The sequence below is a fragment of the Sceloporus occidentalis genome, unplaced genomic scaffold, assembly GCF_023333645.1.
Source record: "Sceloporus occidentalis isolate IW3139 unplaced genomic scaffold, rSceOcc1.0.p SCAF_173, whole genome shotgun sequence".
Lineage (NCBI taxonomy): Eukaryota > Metazoa > Chordata > Lepidosauria > Squamata > Phrynosomatidae > Sceloporus > Sceloporus occidentalis.
Genome location: NW_028317153.1, coordinates 625,120 through 641,021, shown reverse-complemented (window position 1 = coordinate 641,021; position 15,902 = coordinate 625,120). Strand labels below are relative to the sequence as shown.

The following is a 15,902-nucleotide window of genomic DNA, read 5'->3' as shown; positions in this document are numbered from 1 at the left end:
GCATCAACCGACCTCTCATTTTATTCTTTCCTCGGAAAAGACAATCACATAAAACACACAAAGGAAGCCTTTTAAGGTTCTAAGGCAGCAACCTATCAGTGCCTGCTTTTTTGTCACATGACAATTAAACACTCCTGGCCAATTTATGAATGACAACATTTTAGACTTTTATAATTAATTGTAAGAAGGATCTGGACATTCAATCCTTAGAATCATGATCCACTTTAAAAGAGTAGGTGGGACAGCATCTTTAGTCCATTTACAATAACTTTTATAGATAACTCAGTCTAGGTTGGTTGAAGAGAAGTTACTTTTTTCCTTGGTTAAGCTTGGTTTGTTTAATGGACTCTAAACAAAGAGTCAATGTTGATATATTGGGTCAATTTGATGTAAAATTACAGAAGCTCACTGGACCTCAGGGGTCTTCTCTTCAGTTGGAATAACAGACTAAGGAGGTCGCAATATGACAAAAAATCCCAAAAGTTTACGTAACTTCGACAAAAGGCTCACAACTAGGAGATAATTAAAATAATTTACCCCAAGGAGTTTCTGAAGGACAACACTGGCTAGAACCAAGGTCTTCTATTATCTCTGGCCACTGGAGAAAATAACTTCTTTTTTTTAATCAGACATAATTTAAGCAAAATAATAATAAAAAATAATTTATTTTTCATTTTAAAAACAAAATTTATTTTTAGAAGGTAAAAGACGTCTGAAGTTGGATATAATTTCCCCTTTCTTGATATTCTCCGCGTGACACGACAGAGATCCGAGTCTTTTAATTTAAAAACCTACGACTCGCAGCAGAAGTTCTAGATCAGCAAACCATTGAAGATAATAAGTAATTTGGCTGCGATATTTCCTTTAACGCTGAAACGAGGCTCGTTTTATGGCACATAAAAACTTGTCAGTATCCCTGTAACCTTCTTAACAAGTCATTATCGCTACGAGACGGAACATTGTGGATTCTCGACGTGCGAATTCAGCCTCCTTCCTTTATCTTTTACCGAACCCCCCCCCCCCGTCTTTAACTCCTAATATATGATCTGAACCAATAAATTCAAACTGAAACCTCTACATTTTGGAATATAATTTTTTTGTAATGTAATGCAGGGTGACCAAAATTTTATTTATTTTGGATTTTCCTGGTTCGTTTTCAGACACCAAATTTTATTTTGTAACCTTTTTGTAACCGTTTGGATGAAATTCTGAGTTTTGTAAGGAGAAATCCACAAATTAGGCAAACTTTGTACAAATTGTAGACGTGTCTGTTGCTACTCCACAGGGCAAAATCAGCAATTATATTACGGCTATTAAAATAAGGAAGGGTCCCCAAAAAATAATGGGTGATCAGCAATCAATGGACTGAGCTGAAAATAGTAAATTTTAACACGTTTTAAAGAGATTGTGGAATCAGGAATATATGTTCTAAAAAAAAAAAGAAGAGATCAGTCTCTATGATTGTTTTGTAATCTAATTTAAATGAACATTTTGTAAGATTCTAGCTTGTAGGCGCTTAAATTGGGCATTAAATGAAATTATCCTGTAATCCTGTAGGGGGCAGTAGGCATCGTAGCTTTTACACCCATGGTGGCCCTTTTAACTCAGACTGGGTTATAATACAAGGTTCTATCTTGGTGATCTTGGTGACCCCAACATTCCTCATCAGCGACTTCACAAAGAGCCCGCGGGATGACCATAAAGCATTGAGGAACGGGAAACCTAAATTTCTCAAAAATTTTGAAAATTGCTACAATGTTTGGATGCTTTTGAAAACCTGCAAAATGATAACGTAGCCTATGCAGCCTTAGTTTCCCTTAACACAGTAACATGGTGATTTAGGTTGCAAAAAGTCAATCAAGGTCAACCTCGATGTTGATCCAGAAGAAGACAAAAAAATTACGCGATTTCCAATTGTGCCCCAAAAGAGAGAAAATTTCGCGCCTGGTTTATCACGACTTGTCACTTTGTAACCATCAGAATTCAACCCAACGCTTACGTCTCACAATTGAATGAAATTTTTCCTGATTTTTAATAATCTCAGGCCGGTCGGTCTCACATCTTTTGCATTTCTTGGCAGAATGGAAGCGTTGAAGCGGACGGAGCCTTATACCGGCAGTGCACCCGCAGATTTTCGGTAAGTACCCCAAGTCCATGCATTGATTTATTTAGAACCGTCTATAGTTTTGTGCGTTTTGTAAACTTATGAAGGTATTTAGTTTAAAATGAATCAGTGGGGACCTCAGGGAAGCGGGGATCTGCTCCAAAATCTGGCAAAACTAAGAGACCAATTAGTTCCACAGACTGTTACAAAGGCTGCCCCCAGTGGCGGAACTACCGGGGTCGCAGGGGTCGCGACTGGGACCGGGCTCTGGAGTTCTGCCACTCAAGGGGGCCCAAGCAGGGCCGGACTGGCCCACCGGGATACCGGGAAATTTCCCGGTGGGCCAGCAGATTCGGCCGGCGGAGTGGGATTGGAAGCCGCCTCCGGCGCCAGGGGCGGGCTGGGCAGGGGGACAATTGCCCCCCAGGCTGCCTGAAATCTAATCTAAGCGGCCGCTGGGTGCTGATGCGGCCGGCCGGCGCTACTATAATACTTGTTTTTTTAATTTAATATGGCAAGCTGGTCCGGCTTGCCATATTAAATTTTAAAAATGTATTAAAGCAGCGCCGGCCGGCGGCATCAGCACCCAGCAGCCGTGTGCGATGGCCGCCTAGTGATGGGAGCAGCGTGAAGGGTGAAAGCTCCCCCCCCTCGCACGGACCTTTCACCCCTCACGCTGCTCCCATCACTATGCGGCCATCAGGTTGCTGGGAATGTAATCTAAATGGCCGATGCGTGCTGATGCCGCCGGCCGGCTCTGCTTTAATACTTTTTTTTTTTTTACTTTATATGGCAAGCCGATCCAGCTTGCCATATTACATTAAAAAAAAAGTGTTAGAGTAGCTCCGGCCGGCGGCATCAGCACGCATCGGCCATTTAGATTACTTTCCCAGCAATCTGATGGCCGCATAGTGATGGGAGCAGCGTGAGGGGTGAAAGCTCCGCCCCCTCGCACTCAGACTGCTGGAGCACCGGATGTCGAGTCAGTGACATCCTGTCAGGATAGAGAAGAGAACAGTGTGCAGCTACCAGAGGACGGAAGTCAAGAGAAGTAGAAGGTCAGTAAACTAATGTATTTTGTGTACAAACTGTATAATATTTTTTTGTATTTGTTAAAAACAAAAAATTGGAATGTGTGTGTATGTAAGTGTGTCCCCCTATATGCCACTCTGCCTCCAGAAATGCCTTATACCCCCCTATATGCCACTCTGTCCCATTATATGCCTTTTTAACCCCCTATATGCCAGAGTGGCATATAGGGGTATAAGGCATTTCTGGATGCAGAGTGACATATAATGGGTCAAAAGGCATATCTGGAGGCAGAGTGGCATATAGGGGATTAAAAGGCATATCATGGGGCAGAGTGGCATATAGGAGGGTATAAAGCATATCAGGGAGGCAGAGTGGCATATAGGGGGGCATAAGGCTTTTTTCTGGAGACAGAGTGCCCCATGATATGCCTTTTAACCCCCTTTATGCCACTCTGTCTCCAGAAATGCCTTTTAACCCCTATATACCACTCTGCCTCTCTAAATGCCTTTTAACCCCTATATACCACTCTGTCTCTATAAATGCCTTTTAACCCCCTATATGCCACTCTGCCTCCAGAAATGCCTAGGGGGTTAAAAAGCATATCAGGGGGCAGAGTGGCAAGCCTGGGGCAGATGTGCATAACTGGGGGGGGGTCAGGTTGGCGAATAAAAGGAAATAAAAGAAAACAAAAAAATGTAGATAGAAGGGGGTAGGGATAGGGTAGATAGCCTGAGAAGGGGGGGAGAGGGGGTAGATGGTGTGAGAGGAGGGTAGATTGGGTTGGGGGGGCCCTTAACCCCTTCACGACCTTTGCCGGTTCAGGACCGTCATGACAAGAAGGTCACTAAATGACCTTTGACGGTCCTGAACCGTCAAAAAATTAAATAAGCTTAGAAAGTGATCAACGATCACTTTCTTCGCTTAAACGGCGTTACTGTAATGCCTCGATGTCGAGGCATTCAGTAACGCCGAGATCAGCATCGGGGGCCATGTCTGGTCCCTCCCCGGGGCGTCAACAGCCGCCATACATTGTAAGTGTTTAAAAGCGTTTAAAAGCGTCTAAACTTAAATGGTGTCGCTGGAATGCCTCGATCAGGAGGCATCCAGCGAGACCAAACACTTACCTTTGGATGGGCTGTGACCGCTCCGGAGAGCGGCCGCAGCTGCCGGTGATCTTCGCCATCAGCAAGATGGCGGCGGCCCGGGAAAAAAAACAATAAAGAAGAAAGAGTTCGCTAGATGCTAACATTTAAAAATAATTATGCAGTGATGTCACTTGATGAACCATCCAGTACCAGCAAAATGTGTAAAAAAAATATAAAAAAAGTATTAAAAAAATAAAATAAAATAAAAAAATAAAGTTTATTATTTTGAGCAAGTGCTAAAATTTCTCAAAAATCTCAACAAAGAGTTAAAATAAAAGCACTTCAAATACCCAAGGGGTGTCTAATATATAAAAAAAATGGCTGATGGGGTAAATTGGAGTGGCCGAGCTCAAAGATAGGGCATAGGTACAGACTGACCAAAATGGAGAAAAAAAGCGCACTTCCCAAATGTGGCATTTTAAATCTCAAACAACCCGACAAACCCATGCATGTCGGGTATCACTGCACTCAGGAGATGTTCCTGAACACACATTGGGGTGTTGTTTGACAGTGACATATACCAGAACCTGTATATCTATAACTAAAGTACAATTTGTGTGAAAAAAAAAAAAAATTACTATTACAAAGTTTGACAAAGTGTAGTTCTATAATTGGTGCATGGAAAGGGTTAAAATAACAGCATTTGGAATACCCTGGGGTGTCTAGTTTTCAAAAATATATGGTTTGAATGGGTTAAATTGAGTAAACCGGCTTCAAAGATATTCCAAAGAGGAGATGGAGGCAGACTGACCAGATTTGTTAAAAAAGATTTGGAAATCATAAAACGCTGCTTGTACTTATTGCCCTATAACTTACAAAAAACAGCAAAAAAACATAAAAACATTGGATATTTCTAAACTCAGGACAAGTAGTAGAATCTATTTAGCTAGTTTTTTTACTTGCTTTTTTAGGTGAGTAAAAGATTTTTCAAATAAAAGTCAAAAAAAGTGTTTTTTTTCAATTTTTCACCATGTTTTTTTTATTTTTTTTTATAGTAAATAAGATGATACGATCAAAATAATGGTATCTGAAGAAAGCCCACCTTGTCCTGAAAAAAACAATATATAACTTATGTGGGTACACTAAATGGGTGAGGAGAAAATTACAGCTGAACACAAGCACCACAAAAGTGTCAAAACAGCCTCGGTCCCACAGGGTACAAAATGAAAAATGAGCCCGGTCCTTAAGGGGTTAACAGATTCTGGCACCGGGGCACTGAGGCTTCTAGTTACACCCCTGGCTGCCCCAGCCAATCAGCTTCCACCAAAGGGGGAACGGGAAGTGGAGATGGCTACTCCTATCTATATACATACCTCCAGTTACCTGGAGCCCCCTCACCGGATGTGAATATGAGGCCCCACTGACGGCGGTGGGTGGTCCCGCTGATGTCGGTGGGTGGTGCCGATGATGTTGCTGCTGGTCCTGCTGATGTCGGGGGACACACACGCACCATTATAAGTGCTGAGATATGACATCATATTGCTCCGCCTTTTAAAGATGTACAGCACCGGATGGGAGTCAGCTATGGAGGCTGTACCGACACAGCGTGGTCTTCTATAGTGTAGTGACTTGGTTGGGGAGATCAGTGATCTCCCTTTTAATGGCCCATTGAGCAGTGGCTCTACAGGAAGCCTAATTGCCCAAAAGGGGCAATTGGCTACCTGTTATACCGCAGAGGGGCTGCTGGGATGGGCTTAGGCCAGGATACACCACAGCACACTTGGGGGATTATAAACCAACGCCTTAGGCACAGGTGGAACCTAGTAGACGTGAATGATCACCTTGACAGGTGCCAAAGATGTGGGGTTTTTTTAAAATGTCTTTTCCCTATAATAAGAGAAAATAAACGTTTTTTTTCTTTTTGGAATAAATTTCACAACTCAGCAAACTGGTGAAATATTTGCAGGTTTGTGGAGGAAGCCCCGGAATAAATTTCCATCCTTAATAGTGAAAGGTAGAGCGAAAACAAGTGAACGCTGACTAATTATAATTAAATGGTTGAATTTTTTTTACTCTGACCGAATCAGCAGACTCAACTTTTTTTTTTTTTATCCTCCACGCCCCTGGGATTCCGAACAGCGACTTTATTTCTGACGTTCGGGTAAAAATTAACAGAGGGAAGACGGACAGAAAGATGTAGAGAGAAAGTTTGATTGCCAAAAAAAACTACAAAAAAAATCAAAACGAGGCATGAAACAAGGTCATGTTTCAAAAATGTATGGAGTGATAGGATTGGAAGATCAAAGGGTAGAAACCGTTCCAAAAAAAAGTAAATATTTACATTTATTTTCCTAAAACACGTTCTTTTTTTCCGTCTCAGAGCCCGGCTGTTGTCGGCCATAATAAGGCGAAGGTCATGCGTTCCAACAGCCTCCAGGTAAGGAAAAGCTAACCTTTGTTTACCGGGAGAAATTCTAAATATTATATATATATATATATATATATATATATATATATATATATATATATATATTTATTTATTTTTCATTGAGTTGCTTTTATCTTCTATTTTGACAGCCTCGCTCTAGTTACTACTCCGCAAACCGTCACTTTGATCGAGCCACAAGCCAACGCCACTCGGTGAGTCCCATCCAGGTGAAATTACGGCCATCTGAAAAGGGTGACGTTGCCATGGTTTTCTAACAAACAAAAATAACCCCCAAATGATTGGGATTGAGAAACAAGAATAAGGAGGTTGGATTAATTATTGGGTCATCAAAAACGGGTCGTTTATTAGAATTTGAGACATTTTCAGTACGTCTTTATTAATAAATGTCTATCTTTTATTTTTTCTAGAGTTATCATAGAGGGAAGAGAATTAATCTGATCGATCGTGGAACTGCCCACCGGAATTCTGTACGTTTTAAACATATAAATCGATGAGCACACCAAGGATCAGTATCCTCTAGACCTTATTGGATAGAAATAGATATATGTCCCACTGAGGATCCGTTTGCTCACTTTTATTAGTAATTCATTAATATTAATTATTTTATTTGTAATAACGAGTATTTTGAAGCTTTATGAGCTTAGTAGTAGTAAATAATATGTATATGTAAAATATAATAACTTTATATATCTATTATTGTTTTATACAGCTCATCAGAGGACAGCTTCACTCCATTGCCGCTGCCAACCAGTCTATGAGTAGAAGACCTTCAAGGATGATGGAAACCATGTTGAAACAGGTAGGGCATACATTATGTTAAAATTCAGCTACAACTGCCATGGAGATGCAAAAGTGTTAAATATATGGTTTTTTGGGGGGGGGGGTTGCATATTAGAAATGAGTGTAGAAACACAGAACCTGCCTGCAGATAGGCCCCATCGGGCCCCCGTCTAGTTGCCAGTTTCTACTGCTGTACAAACTCCAACCTTAATCAGTCGTTGGTCTCGTCTTAGATTCAGGAGCCGTATGTCTATCCCATGGTTAGATTATAGCCTCTTGTTCTAACATCTGTCCTGCTTTGGGACGAGGAGACGCTGTTAAACTAAAACTGATCAAATATTTTTCTTGCAAATATATATATATATATTTCTCATCATACTTATTTTATTAAGGACACCACTGAGACCTAGGATTCTTTCAGTTGCTTGCAGGGGGAAGTAATTTTTCGTTGCACCCTCCACTTCCTGCAGTCAAAATCATCTAAACTATTGGAAAAAAGACAATATATTCTCATTTTTCTGTGTCCATCAGGGTACAGAAACTTCAACAACACTAAATATGATGGCGAAATTTTAAAATACATTCAGGATGAACCCTGCGTGAGCCATAAATTGCTCAGAATTGGTTACATTGTGATTGTCGCGCGGTGTTTTATCCCACTGCGGAGAAAAAGGAGTACAAAGCTCCTAGCTTTACCCATGTCTGCCACTGACCCAGCTTAGAGTAAACATCATCACGTGACCCGCCAAGCAAATAAAGCTCCTTATTTTTCACCATTTAACACTTTGCACCTGGATACTTTGTTTCGATTTCCCAGGATGCCGCTGAAGCGATGGTTTCAAGCGGGGTCAGATATGGTGTCGCAATTCCAGCTTATTACGAGGTTCCCGTACCTTGTTTGGCATAATTCCATTTCTCACTGCTGAAAATGTGCAAGATATGATCCCAGCGCAGTCAAAAATAAATAAAAAATAGAAAAATAATACCAAAATAAAATAATAATAAAAAAATCTATGGATTTCTTAAGAGTGCTCGGGGGGAATATGAGGACTAAATTCAAAAACAACACTCACAGCTTTAACATAATTAAAATAATTTATTATATTTCCCAAAATGTTGCTTTTTATAAGCTCATTATAATATTTTTGGAGATCAGATCTTCTGAAATACAGCGCTACGGAACATGATGGCGCTATATAAAAAAATACTAATAATGATAATAATAGTAATAATTTACAACATTTATTAACAAGAACAATTAATAAAATACAGGATTTAGGAAGCTATATTGAGAAATTTAAATGGATTTCTAGAATGCCCTAGTAGGAAAAAAATCTGAATTCTTTCTTATGGTTTCATTAATTATCCCAATTTTTTCATTCCAGAAGCTGAAGACCCATGTAACCGACCTGGATATCTACAAACCGCATGTATTTGCTGATGAAGGACAATTATCTGGAGCGAGTTCCCTGGAAGCCATCACCATCGCGGGGAGCGTGGTCAACTTGGGAAATTGTGAAAACTTGGGATCAAAGTTTAACATTTTGGAGGACATCTGTGCTGAGCACCTGCTCAACCGATCCAAGGAGAAGCCTTCGACATAAGGAGTCGGCGTTGGACGTTCGTTGGATTTGGAAACCATTTTGGAGCAGTTCTAGAGAGGTGCGAACTTTGCGCTGAGCTGAACACGATGACCTCATAGGAAAAATGTGTTGAGGTTGATGTACCCAGATACCATGAATGAAACGTTCAACCTAGAACTTGCTACACTGTATATAACCAATGGGAACCTGCCTCACACCTTCCCCCTTCTGTTGGTTTAGATATTATCGTTCACCTATAAAGAAAAGAGATACTGTTTCCTGATGATATCACTGCTCTGTACTCATCTACCATCTGAAAACTTTTTTGTATTGTTGCCGAAATGGGACTTCATTGGTCAGGGAATGGGACCCCTGGAGTAATTTAGCATATTCCTTAAACTGGCTGGAAGCAATGAGAGGGAGCCTTCCTAATTCCAGTTGACATACTGGTATCTCAGTTACATATCTGAGTACATTCTCCAGTAAGCACCGTGACACGATGCTATTGTGATTCCTGTAGATACAGTTTATGGATCTCTGCAATCCATAAAATTCCATTATCCATGATGAGGGTCCGTGGCCTTAATGTCTAGACAATTGAAGTACAATCAGTGACTCTGTAATGCCTGGCTATGGCTAAAACATTAGGGCGAAGGGTGGAATCCAGATCTGGTGGCATCTGGTGACAGTCATCGGACCTTAACAGACGCATCATCGACATGTCCTTAAACCAGTTCTTCCCCAGTTCATATCTTATTGTGCGTTAGTGGAGATGGTGCTAGGTAAATATTTTCTATATATATATATATATATATAGCCGATGAATAACCTTATTATGGAAATGGATGAATTAAAATATAATATGTGATACACAGTTATAAGAAATCTTCTGACATTTCACGCGCTTTATCATAACTTAGTAAATTGTTACCTTGGGTTTTTTGTGGAGCCATTAAAAGCATTTATTTGATTTTTAAGACCAGCAGAGGGAGCAACTTCACCTCTAATACGCGATCTTTTACTTAAGGAGGGAGAGAAGAAATACGTCAACAGAAAATTGACTTCTGCGACTCAGGAGCGAAGCTTCTAATACAAACTATTCAGAAGTAATGCCCCTCCGATTGATGAAAGTCCGCTGTGTGTATTAATACCTGAAACCTTTAACCTGCCAGCAGCCGGCCCCATCCGGCCCCCGTCTAGTCGCCCGTTTCTCCTGCTGTAAAGACTCAAACCTTAATCAGTCTTTGGTCTCGTCTTAGATTCAGGAGCCGTATGTCTATCCCATGTATGTTTAAATACCCTCACTGTATTACCCTCTACCACTTCTGCTAGGAGGCTGTTCCACTCATCGACCACCCTCTCAGTAAAGTAAAACTTCTCACTTTAGATATGGGGGTCTCTTGCGTCAAATGCAAGGGATTCTGGGCACTGACAACTACACTTCATTCTTATATTGATACAAGTGTTTCTTTTGCCAATTGCAAAGAATTAACTGTACTTCTACATCTACACCACATTCTATCACAAAGTATTCTGGGTAAAAGATATTGGCTGCTCGCATAACCTATTATAAAGTAAATGCTAAATATCACCAGTTGTCTGAAAATTTTTGATAACTGTCAAAATCATTTTTTTATTTTCCCCTCCATAATTAATTTGATACATTTTTGTGGAGGAACCGTTTTTAAAGTTTGGCTCCAGAGCTTTATATCTGTTTATGCAAATTGTTTTGCATACTCAGAATCCAAACATCAGGGAAAACTCTGAACAGGATATACAGAACAACTTGGAATATTATTTTATCGGTAAATAAAAAGAGCTTCCTCCGATGATCTGTAAGCAGCCCTTCTGTCTGCCTTCCTTTGGAGAAGCGGAAATCAATCGTCCTTCTGATCATCCTTCATAATCACGACCGGATCATTAAAATAGTTTTAGACATGGGGTAAGTCTATGATGGCTGTCCGAGCCACGGTAAGCAGATGCCTGTTCCTTCACAAAGAAACATTCTTTACGACGATTCGCAATTAAAAAAGAGCGCAGCCAAATATTGACTTGATACCATATGTCCACCACTTGACAAATGTCGATGGAACCCAACGTTGTTAATCTGTGTTGGAGCAACAAAGGCCTAATTGTCTTCTCGGTTTTTCTTTTGTGTTTTTCAATCTTAACGTTGACCAAATATCATTGACACCCATGCCACCCTCGTGCAGTTGACCGTTTGGTCTTCTGGGAGGTCCCATCAGGGTAAGGAGAAGATGGAAATATCTCATGTCCCATTTTGTTTTGGCCGGAGGATAAATTAACTTTTTAACTATTAATTTAAAGAAGTTGCTTTTTAATCTAACTCATGTCCTCAGTGTGTTCTTCATTGGGGTGGCATTGGCTCTGCGTGTCCAACCCAACGGCCGTGAGACCTTCGCACCGAGCTTAGTCTTAACCTGGAGCAGGAACAGTCAGCAAAACACCATGTTGGCCCCTAAAATAAAACAGAAATATCTGCTTCAGTGTATCACATGTTGGTGGGTGAAGGATAAAAAAAATTCAAGCTCTGGTTAAAACCGATTTTTTTGTTGCGAAGCTTCATTCTCCTGTTATTTGATGACACAGATACGCGTCTATTCAGGCAGCTCTCTGATTAAATGGGATCTCTTCTGGAAAAAAAATAACTCCGGTCTCTCTCCTTATCACATTTTTGCACCGCGGCTGCCAACCATTTATATTACTTAACCTTTTCTATTCTGAGGCTCATTTATTACCGGGACGTGTTGGGTTGGAGAGATAAAAGTCTTCTCTTTGCAAAGTGTATTTCATGGGATGTAAATGACCTCTAATCTGTGAGAGAGTCCTAATTGTAAACGGAATTCGAAAGATTCATGAATTCATATCTTTTCGGCAGACAATTCCAACTCTATAGAAATGTGGAAGCTGATAGCTAAAGGACGGTTAATCGATGCCACCAACTTCTTACCCCAATCTGTGGTCATCACCAAGAGTGGATTTACATGACATATTAGTGTTTCTAACGATGATTTCCTTGAATAAAACATCATGTTTCCTAATATTTTCCAACAAGATCATGGAATGTCTTGGAAATGTATCTTTAACAAAATGGAATGGTCGATACTTTGATATGATGGTCTACTTTGAAAGTTAGGTTGCAACCATGAGTATCATTCCAAGAAGGATGAGTCAACATTGTCCATGGAACATCTACTCATTTCCAAAATCTCATGGAATGTTCACATCATAGAATATTCAAAAACTTAAAGCTAAATCAAAAAAAACATTGACCAGCCCTTTTGGTCAATGGCCAACGCAAAATGTCTTCATGTTACTTGGGTGTCCACCAAGACTTCTGAATTTCCTGTTTTAATATAAAAATGTAAAGATAACAACCTCATAGAAAACTCTAGCTTGAATTATTTCTGTAGAAATGATTGCATTATACGAGGCAGAAGGATGGGCAGCGCCGATTGGTCGCCACTGGTCTGGATCAGTGGGCAATTACATGAATGGAAAATTTCAGCATCTGTCTGGATTTGATGTCATTAATTCATGCAAGCATGTAGTCTCGGGGAAAACAATGCAGCATGCATCTTCCCGTCCAAGCCAAGATTTCACTATGAATTATTTCAGGTTATTTTTACTGGTTTGAGAAAAAAAAAGAAAGAAAAGAAAAAATTAAAAGCCAGAGAGAAGAAATATAAGAGAGGGATCTGTGGATTAAATTACACATAGACAGGGAGAAAAGGATTTAAAAGCAACGGAGGCTTGGGTGAAATAAATTATGTACAGAGAGGAAGTGATAGAATGAACGGAACATTCTGATAGAATCAGAAAACTAACAACAGGCCTCTCAAATAAATGCTCCAAGAGGCAGTGAAAATGGCAGGCTGGCTCACCAATGTGAAAACCCCCCAAATGTAGTAGAATTGGAATAAATGTAACGCTTTTTAATGTAATGCAACACGTTTTGCCCAGTGTTTCAGTTAATTAATTCCCATTATTTATTAACCTTTAAGTGGCTAACCCAAAGCATCTATAGAATACACCATCATGGGAAGGAATGAGGACCTATGCAAAAATAGTTATCATAATGTTAGGTATTAAAATATTTTTCATAGATATTATGTCACAATATTTATTATTCATAATAATAATATTAATAACAATAATAATCAAAAAAATATTAATAATAATAAATATATTGTAAAATAATAAAACAAAATAGCTCATATTAAACAGAACACATATCTTTTTGCCCAGGTTCTCTTAAAGTTTTTTTTAGACGTCCCTGATATTTAATGGTATGGGATTTAAGAAATGGCCAGCTACGGCGAAGGAGGCTCAAACTATTATAGATTGAAACATTTCTAGTACTGATAAGAGATGGCCCTGGAGAAATTAGAGTGCAGAGGATTTAGCAGCCAAGTGGGTGATAGAAGTGATTCTCAACAGCTGGAAAAGTTGGCGTTTCTGTAATCACCAAAGGTTCGTATTTTTTTACTTATTTGGAAGCAGAAAGTTTTGCTACTTTTTAACAATCAGTACCTTCAATTTCCTTGAACTAATTATTTATAGAGACCAGAGGGTACGTCAGCGTCAGGATTAATTGGGATTGGCGGTCAGTGGAAGGTGGGGGCCAGGGATTCGGGGGATTCTCGTACAGAATCTCTTATTACCGTCTCTAATTTGAGGACCGAAGGCGAACGTCGAGTATCGAGATACCATTTTTATTTTATTTTGAAGATGCAAACAGATGTCTCCTACCCAGCAAATAACACATTCCTCTGCACGTCTCTTTGTTGTCAGAGAGACAAAACTGTATGGATTTCTTTCCCCCTCAAGAACTTTACAAACATTTGCAAGATGTCAGGGATAATTAGACAAAGTAGAGATGTAAAACCCAGCGTAAAAAATGTGTGTTTTGTAAAGATCAAAAACCGTCTGTTACCGACGCAGAATGAAATAAAAAAAACAAAAACCCAACGCATCGGCCTAAAGAAAACAAACTCATTCTTTCTTCTCTTTTGTAACTTGACACATAATTTAAAAACTAGAAATCCAGAATCTGCAGGGACATCGGCCCCATCCGGCCCCTGTCTAGTCTGCCCGTTTCTCCTGCTGTAAAGATTCAAACCTTAATCATGGTCTTTGGTCTCGTCTTAGTTTCAGGAGCCGTATGCCCTTGCATGTTTGATACCCTCACTGTATTAGCCTCTACCACTTCTGCTGGGAGGCTGCTCCACTTATCTACAACCCTCTCGGTAAAGTAAAAAATTCTGGTTGTGGAGGTAACCAGGTGACTGCGAGGTCTTTATGTTTCGTTAGATGACATCATACTCCATATTTGGAGAATCAGAAAAAAAGGATGACATCAATTCATAAAGTTTCTAGCTAAGCATAGCTGTGGGATGTCACATGCCTAATGACATCACCACGAGCAAATAATCATCAAAGACTTGCTTACACTTACACAGACTTATACAGAAGCCATTTTTATTTGATAGTGGAGACTCAGAATGTGTTGACCAATGATCTACTTAAACATAAACCTTCAATGTTAGAAACCAGTTGGGCGGGTTCTAGAGTGCGGCCCTAAATAAGAATTAGAAAGACACCCGTCTCCGGGGTATAATTCTTATAATTAAGTGCTTTTCCGACATTTGTCTTTGATAGATTACAACATAGAAGACTTAATCCATGGAATGTTCTAGGACTATTGGTTACCACCATCCATGGTCCTGAAGTTCTAGACTCTCCTTATTCCCGTACAGAACCCCCTCCCCCAATACTACGTCTCTCAATTAAATTCCACTCTTTACGTGCGATTCCGGTCCTTCATTAAAAAGAAACATTTTTAACAGCTTTTTAGGACGGAATAAAGAGAAAAAAGGATTCCAGCTATCAGCTTTGGCTGAAAGTGCCGTTAATACCCACGAACTCCCGTGACTTTCCTCTCTTTCCCCGGCTGGACGCAGAGATGCCTCCCGGCGTTTTTTAAGCTGTTTATCGGAAAGGCCGCTGTTTAGCGCAAGCAATAATTGGTTTAACCCTTTCTCCCCCAAAAGACCAGTAATACGCGGCCAAATTTAATTCCCTCCTCCGATCTTTACGGAACTCTCATCTTACACGTTAATAAAAAATAAATTACAAAGAGAAGCCTAAAGCGGGAGAGTTAATGAGTGTTTTTTTTTTATAACTTGAGAAAGTGGCAGCGATGGTTAGCAGGGTTATTCGGATGGAATTGAGGGTGTATCTCAGGGGTCAGTATTGGGACTGGTTGTTTTTAATATTTTTATTAGTGATGTTACAGAAGGTCTCTATGGTGAGGTTGGCTTTTTTTGCAGATGATACAAAGGTCCCCAACAAGGTAGACATAAGAAGTTAAATGGTAAATGATTTAAGTAAATTAGAAGAATGGTGGCTAGCATTGCAGCTGCAGTTTAATGTTGATAAATGTAAAATAATGCACTTGGGACATTAAAAATCCCAAGTCAGAACATAGCATTGGGGGCCCCTGTTCTTTCAGTGACAACAGAAGAGAGGGACTCTGATAATTGTTTCTGGTGGCACTTTATAGCCTCACTTACAGTATGGTTTTAGAGACATTCTGGAGAGAGCTCAGAGGAGGGCGACTAAAATGGGGAATGGATTACTAGATAAAAGTTATTGAGAAAGACTCAATATGTCCAGGAGGGATGGGAGGGAGAGAGTGAAAGGGGAGAGAAGAGAGAAGGTAGGAGAGAGAGAGAGATGGGGAGAGAAGAGAGGGAGGAGGTTGGCGAGAGAAGGGGGAGAGACTGGGGGACAGAAGACATGGAGGAGATGGGAAAAAAAGAGAGATGGGGAGAGAGAAGAGAGGG

The 15,902-nt window shown here is 40.1% G+C and overlaps 1 protein-coding gene across 1 annotated transcript in view; it reads left to right on the top strand.

Moving 5' to 3' along the window:
• LOC149279269 (cadherin-like protein 26) overlaps window positions 1-9,054 on the top strand; it is a 32,143-nt gene extending 23,089 nt beyond the window's left edge. The window contains exons 15-18 of the mRNA XM_089501384.1: window positions 2,081-2,137; window positions 6,602-6,658; window positions 6,799-6,861; window positions 8,836-9,054. Of these exons, the coding sequence (XP_089357510.1) occupies window positions 2,081-2,137; window positions 6,602-6,658; window positions 6,799-6,861; window positions 8,836-9,054 (396 nt within the window). The remainder of the gene's footprint in view (window positions 1-2,080; window positions 2,138-6,601; window positions 6,659-6,798; window positions 6,862-8,835) is intronic.
• Window positions 9,055-15,902: the final 6,848 nt, after the last annotated feature.